Source organism: Zeugodacus cucurbitae, chromosome 6 (genome assembly GCF_028554725.1).
Source record: "Zeugodacus cucurbitae isolate PBARC_wt_2022May chromosome 6, idZeuCucr1.2, whole genome shotgun sequence".
NCBI classification, from domain to species: domain Eukaryota; kingdom Metazoa; phylum Arthropoda; class Insecta; order Diptera; family Tephritidae; genus Zeugodacus; species Zeugodacus cucurbitae.
The window spans coordinates 73,383,073-73,390,716 of NC_071671.1; the positions used below are offsets into that span (position 1 = coordinate 73,383,073).

General features: G+C 34.5%; 2 protein-coding genes across 2 annotated transcripts; both read left to right on the forward strand.

Moving 5' to 3' along the window:
* The first annotated feature begins 254 nt into the window (after positions 1–254).
* LOC105221464 (presequence protease, mitochondrial) lies at positions 255–4,207 on the forward strand. Its single transcript, XM_011198489.2, has 3 exons — positions 255–415; positions 645–1,264; positions 1,326–4,207. Exons 2-3 carry the CDS (start codon positions 696–698, stop codon positions 3,856–3,858), a joined length of 3,102 nt encoding a protein of 1,033 aa, XP_011196791.1. The 5' UTR covers positions 255–415; positions 645–695; the 3' UTR covers positions 3,859–4,207.
* A 1,707-nt stretch (positions 4,208–5,914) lies between these two features.
* LOC105221509 (uncharacterized) lies at positions 5,915–6,853 on the forward strand. The gene has a single exon (XM_011198537.1). It carries the CDS (start codon positions 5,915–5,917, stop codon positions 6,851–6,853), a length of 939 nt encoding a protein of 312 aa, XP_011196839.1.
* The last annotated feature ends 791 nt before the right edge of the window (positions 6,854–7,644 follow it).

Here is a 7,644-nt window from a genome sequence, read left to right on the forward strand (position 1 = left end):
AAATACCAATGATTTACAATCGCAATTACAATTAATAAATTAATAAAAATGTAAATGTAAAAAATTAAAAAAAAAATGTGGAGTACAAATTCTCATAAATTCGTTTTTTTTTGTTGTGATCGCAATAGCAATATAAAATCAAAGTGATTCAAAAATAGCAATATCGCTCATCACTATTCTGGATTAGAAGAATATTTCTATTATTTCAATTCAGGTCCTATTAATGAAATTACTTGCAACTCTGTTCAATCATATGGCATTCGTTTCAGAAATGTCAAAATTTTGGATAATCAGAAGATTATTTTGTCTCATTCTTTTATATGTGCTGCTTCTAAGACCTATTAGAATAATAATAAACTAAAAGTATAACTAAATATAAAATTAGAATCAATCACTTTTGGTAGAATTTGTAAAGGTAAGTGCAAATTAAAATGTTTGTAAGATGTATTTATTTACTGGCATGTAAAGATAAAATTGCGTAACATTACATGTTAGCAAGTTTTTACTTCGATTTGATGAAAGAACCGGCTGATTTGCACAAAAGAAAACTTAAAATTTAGCTACATTTTAAATCAAACGAAATAAAAAAATATAGCCTGCTTATTTCTAATTTGTTATATTGACAAAATTCTTACAATTATTAGCGTTTAAAAGGGGAAGTAGTACAACCACAATTAGTGATAACCCCAAGTAAAATGTTGGCAATTAACAAGGGGACGCGTTCCGTTGCTCCCATTATGATGCGTTACACGAATACCAGAAAAAATTGCGGAATTTTAAATAATAATCGCATAGTTTATGGAGTGTCCAATGTGATGTTACATCGTACTAAAGTGATGGCCGCACCTCATATTATACAGCAGCAAGAGCACAAATTTAGTGAGGGAAAAGAATACAACGGGTTTAAATGTATCAGAGTGGAATCTGTACCAGATTTCGGTATAATGTCCTATACATTTCGTCACGTTGGATGTAGTACCGAACTGTGGTACTTGGATCGCAAAGATTCCAACAATGTATTTTCTGTGAATTTTCGTACAACGCCCTTCGATTCAACTGGTTTACCACATATTCTTGAACATAGTGTATTATGTGGTTCAAAAAAATACCCAGTACGAGATCCATTTTTTAAAATGCTGAATCGTTCGGTGGCTACTTTCATGAACGCTATGACTGGTCCGGATTATACAATGTATCCATTTTCTACGATGAATGAAATAGATTTTAGAAATTTGCAAAGAATTTACTTGGATGCAGTATTCAGGTGAGCTGTTGTGGATTACATGCCTTAAAAACTTGATAAACTGCTTACTCTAATTTTGTAGCCCTAATTTGGAGTATTTGGACTTTCTGCAGGAAGGATGGCGCTTAGAGCATTCAAATGTGCATGATAAGTCCTCTGAATACGTATTAAAAGGCGTAGTTTATAATGAGATGAAAGGTGCATTCTCAGAGAATAGTTCAGTATTCTCCCAAAACCTACTTAATAATTTATTACCAGACCATACATACGGCTTTGTTTCGGGAGGTAATCCACTGGAAATACCAAAATTATCACACAAAAATTTGGTAGATTTTCATTCGAAATATTATCATCCAAGCAACGCTCGTATCTACACATACGGCAATTTCAATTTACTTAAGACCCTTGAATATGTAAGCAATGAATATTTAAGTGATTGTAATGGTATAGATAATTCATATAGCCGGATACCAAGCCAAACTCGTTGGGATAAACCACGTAATGTACATATATCGAGTCGGTTTGATAATATGGGTGCACCATTCGAGAGGCAAAATCAAATAGCCATTGCTTTGCTAATGTCAGATGTAACTGATAATCAGGAGACTTTTGTGCTGCATGTGCTTTCAGAGTTGTTGATCCGAGGGCCGAATTCATCGTTCTACAAAAGTCTTATTGAACCCAACTTCTCTGGCGGTTATAATCAGGCAACTGGCTATGATCCCCAAATAAAAGACACCTTCTTCTGCGTAGGTTTACAAGATTTGCGTGTTGAAGATTTCGGACGTGTACAGGAAATCTTCGACAAAACCATAAAGAAAGTAATTGCTGAAGGATTTGATCGTAGCCATGTAGAAAGTGTTCTTCACAATATCGAGCTACTACTGAAACATCAAAGTCCACAATTTGGTATGGGTTTACTATTTAACTCTACACCATTGTGGAATCACGATGGAGATGTAGTTTCCAGCTTACGTGTAACAAATATGATTGCCAATTTTCGGCATAATCTATGTAAAGATCCGAAATATTTACAGCGTAAAGTAGAACAATATTTTGGAACCAATACACATCGTCTAACATTAACTATGTCACCAGATGATCATTATGAAGACAATTTTAGAACTGCTGAACTAGATCTGTTAAAACAGAAAATCATGTCATTAGATGATATAAAACGTGAGGAAATTTATAAAAATGGCATTAAATTGGAACAAGCCCAAAAGACCCAACCTAATTTGGAATTATTGCCATGCTTAAATTTAACCGACGTTCAAGAAATGCCGAAAATGCCGTCCATTAACGTTGTTCGTATTGGTAACGTGCCGACTCAGGTTTGCCAAGTTCATACAAACGATGTTTCATATTTCAAATTGCATTTTAACGGTAACAACCTAAATCATGACGAAGTTATGTTATTGCCACTTTTCTGCAATATCATAAACGACATGGGAACAACTAATTATAATTTTAGAGAATTCGATAAGCTGGTTTTATCGAAAACTGCAGGTATTGATTTTAAACTGCATTTCGCGGAAAATATTTACGATAGCAAATCATACCACTTGGGAGTTTATATGACTACACATGCTTTGGACAAAAATGCAAATGAGATGTTTTTATTATGCACAGAATTACTAACAAAATTTAAATTAGAGGACATTGATCGTTTAAGTATGCTAATTGATAACTATATATCCAACATCTCAGTGGGGATCGCTAGTTCAGGACATTTGTATGCAATGCAGAGCTGTGCAGGCTTAGTAACAAATGCTGCGAAATTAAAATCCCTCCTTTCAGGTGTAGAACACATTGAATTTATGAAAAATTATATAAAAGGAAACAGAATTGAAAATATTAGAGAAAAGCTTTATAGTTTGGGTCAAAAGCTTTTCTTGAAAAATAATATGCGTTGTGCTTTAAATATATCCGAAGATTTTTATTCAAAATTTATAAAGTACTTCGAAGGATTTCTGGATAATATGCCGATCGGTTCAGAAACGAACGAAAATTGTGATCACATTATCAATCTTCTCGAGCCCAGTCAACAACATTTTGTTATGAATATCCCCGTGAATTATTGCGCCAAGGCATTTTTTACAGTACCTTATACTCATCGTGATCATCCAACACTACGTGTCCTTGCTAAATTAATTTCGGCTAAATATTTATTGCCAGTAGTGCGAGAACAAAATGGGGCATATGGTGCGGGAGCGAAAATCGGATCAGATGGTATTTTTTGTTTTTTCAGCTACCGGGATCCAAATTCAACTAAAACATTAAAAGCATTTAACGATACTTACCAATGGTTGGAAGCCAACAATTTAGAATTAACTGAACAAGCTTTATTCGAGGCGAAATTAGGTGTACTGCAGCAGTTGGATGCACCTATTGCCCCAGGGAATATTGGTATTGACTTTTTTCTATACGGCGTTTCACAGGAAATGTTTGCTAAATACCGAGATCGAATGCTTTCCACGTCCGTGGATGAACTAAAAGCAGTCGTAAAACGTTATTTTAAATATGAACCTGCACATTTTGGTAATTGCCTGCTTGGGCCAGAAAATAGGAATTTGGAGGAGGAGACGAATTTGAAGTGGAAAGTTATTTCTTAAATAAATATTAGTCCGATAAAATATTGGCGATAATTCATAACATAGTGGGAATTAGTTCCAAAAATAGTATGTACATTAATCACGATATAAGTAACTGTATTGAATTGTAATACACAAGCGTCTCTTTGTTTTGTAGTCTCTTTTGGTGTCGCTATGATACTTAATAATTCGATTTTAATTTAAGATCTAGATGATGTACATATGTAGTAATAAAATATGTCAAACATTCGCTTTTATCGTCCTAAGTAGTTTGAAAATACAAATTCTTATTAACGCTTACTTATTACTTGTTATCAGAAAAACTAGAAATGAAATAAAATTGGAAAGCTAGAGCAATCAGAATATTTAATATATTGTGGTATATTATTTCAAGTAATTAAATACATACTTATGAAATGTTCGTAGTTATTCTAAAATTTATGTTGTAACATATTAACATATTATTTTACATGAGGAAACGGTAACTCCTACCCTGTCTAGTGGACAATATCAAAATTGTCTTCTTAGGTTTATATGATTATAACCGAATCGATAATAGCCCGCTATTCTTCTCTTTATGTCCTCCATAATCCCAGTACGCCCTGGACATTAATGACCAAATTACCACCTTGGTATCTACATGAGAATGCTCCGGTATTGAAACCTTCTGTAAGTTGCTTCATTATTTCATAAAATTTTTGCAGCGGTCCGCAGTAAGTTTGACGACGAACCTTCCTTGTGTTTGTTGACGGGCGTTCTTTGCTGCACAGAGGCGGTTGCGTATCTTCGCTGCTACCATATAGTGGTCCGAGTCTTTATTCGGTCCTAGGAGCGTACACACGTCTAAAACACTGAAGACATATTTTCCATCTATCACAACATTATCGCCAGGACTCGGCGACGGAAACTCTCTCTCATCACAAATCCAACACCGAATTTGCGCTCCTTTATATGGCCGCTGTATCTACTACAGGTCACAAGGAAAGTCTTCTGTCATTGTCCCGTCCATCGCACTTCTTAGATCACGGTGATGTCAACCTTTAGCTGTATGAGGACATCAACCATTCCGGACATTCCAGGTGCATGCCTTCAAATCATGATTCTTAAAACGTTCGCAGGGGTCGTCATCAAAAAGGGGGTTTCTCATCCGAGGCTTTAATCGATTTTTCATTGGTTATTCGTTTTTATATGATGGGTTCCAAACCCTGCGTACAACCGCAGAAGCGGGTTCGGCTTCTCACTTTAGCTCGCCTCCTAATGGCTCTTTGTTGGCTTCCCAGAGGATACGTGGTCTAAAACCGGAAGTCCTAAGTTGCTTGAACCATGTGGAGAAGAATCGTTTCAGGCCACTCCCAAGTGAATGACAATAAAAAAAAACAAACTTCCCTCACTTACGTGAACTTCTATACATGATCCCTTCCTCTTAAGTCGCATATTCTGATATCATCCCGACTGATACAACATAATAGAAATAGTACAACATCTTATTATGTGAATTTAGATGTGTTTTGTGCGCAGTCGCATAGGGAGTTGTGGTAGTATGATGTCGAAAACACAGGATGAAAAGGCTTTGAGATAATTCCTTAAATTTTAAGTATTACAGCTGACTGTATAAAATGGTCGATAAAATAGTCAATTCTGGTAATGAAAACATTAATATTCTTATTGTCAATCACTTTCTAAAATATTGATCGGTATCATACATTCAATATATTTGTTTCAGCTGATTATGGCCTTGCCAGAAGGATTTTCCTCTTCACTGGACTATTTTAAAGCATCCCTTGCTTTTCTACGTGATCATTCTTGGATATATAAAAATCCCAACACTCGATTTATAAAAGCCGGAATGCTGGAATCGATTCCATCAGATTATATAAACTATTTTTTACAATTGAGAAATTCCGAATTGAATATTTTTCCATTTTTGTATGACAATGAGGATTTTAATAATGGTATTGATTCTATTGCTTTGCAAACATTTCGGTCAACACTACGCTGCCTTATACCAAAAGAAGTCCACGATATAAAAATTTTACCAGATCAACTAGAAGAGTTTCCGAAGTGGAGACTTAGAAAGATGAGTGTGAAAAAGCAACATGAAATTATGCGATTGACTAAAATTATACAAATTCATTGTCATGATATACATTTACTAATTGACTTTGGAGCTGGTTTGGGTTACCTTAGTCAGACGTTGTGCAGTATTAACAAAAGTTGGCGTATTCTTGGCCTAGAAGCTAATGTATGTCGAGTAATGGGTGCACGAAAGCGACTGGAGCAACAGATACCTGAATCGAGTGAACGTGTCACTTATGTTGAACAATATATTGAACCGAATACAGACAGTGCGATAAAGTATCACGTTTCTAGAAGTGGATTGGGAGGTACTACTAAATGGGCTATTATAGGTTTACATACTTGTGCTGATCTCTCGGTTACATCTATAAAGTTATTTTTTGAAATATCAGAAGTTAAACGCTTGGTTATCATGCCATGTTGTTATCATAAGCTGAGTCAAACTGCTAATGGTCACTTTTTGAATTTTCCGTTAAGTAATGCATTAAAGTCCGCGGTAGCTGAAGCGGGTATAAATATGCTCAGTTACTTTAACCGACCATTTCTGCGCCTGGCTTGTCAAGAGACAAGCGCTCGTTGGCGGCATTGTTCAGAAGAGGAGCACGCAGCACACGGTGAGCAGATGTTTTGGCGCGCCGTAGCCGAAGCCATCATTGACGATGAAACGGAAATAATCGCAACTATACCCAAAAGCCAACGACCTAATAAATGTTGGAGTGAAATGAAAAGTTTTTCTATTTTTCGACAAGTGTATAAAGTAAGATCAAAAACAGCGGATGTGCAGTTTTTGGTGGGAGATATGTGGAATAATGAGCACAAAGACAAATTTAATAAAATTGTTGAAAAATATGTTAAAGTTGGTCCCAAATTGGCCGAAGTTTTGACTTGTTTGCAAACAACATTACAGGTCAGTGGCACTATTATTTTCTATTTATACTAGTATTTTTTCAGAAAAGTTCAAAAAAAAAAAAAATTAAATAGATTAATCTACATATCTTTATTAATGAGTAGTGGTATTCTATATAATGCAGCCAAGCCCGCTGATTTTAATCGTTTCTGCTTGAATAGTTATTAATTATTGGACAAATCGACGTCAGTAAGAGATCTATGAGTTTTAGTTTGTATATTTCGAACTCCATTGTTTGCAAATTATGCAAAATCAAATGTAATAAATTAGGTGAACGTTAAAACTTACATTAAGGTGTAAAACAACTTAAATAACTAAAGCCTCATTCCTTAACCGGAAATTATGGTTTAAAAAACACATTAATTTTTCCCAAAAAGATATTTATCTACATATACATAAACAAATAATGTATTTTTTCCCCCTAGAAACTATGCGAAAATATTGTTCTCTATGATCGACTGTGTTACATGAACGAATATGCAAAGACCCAGAAAAATTTAAAAATAAAGGTTCAATATCATAAAATTTTGGACGAGAAATTATCACCGCGTTGCTTTGCATTAATCGCGGAAAAATTGTAACATGCAGACTGATGAAATTTTCCTTGAGTTTAAATAATGTGTCAATAACAAATTTAGAACTTTAAGAGCGTTTTAATCACCGGCTTTTTACAACCAGCAGTATCTAAATAAGCACATAATACAATTAACACTATGGTAAATGCTAATAAAATATGTATGTACTTTATATAAGAATATAAAGACTTTAAATAAAAATAATTATTATCCCATTTGTTATCTTAAACAAATTACTATGTGCATAAA

Coding starts and splice junctions, on each gene's coding strand:
- LOC105221509 (XM_011198537.1), top strand. CDS start 5,915: ATGAGTGTGAAAAAGCAACATGAAATTATGCGATTGACTAAAATTATA.
- LOC105221464 (XM_011198489.2), top strand. CDS start 696: ATGTTGGCAATTAACAAGGGGACGCGTTCCGTTGCTCCCATTATGATG. Junction 1,265..1,325: donor TACTTGGATGCAGTATTCAG/GTGAGCTGTTGT, acceptor CTAATTTTGTAG/CCCTAATTTGGAGTATTTGG.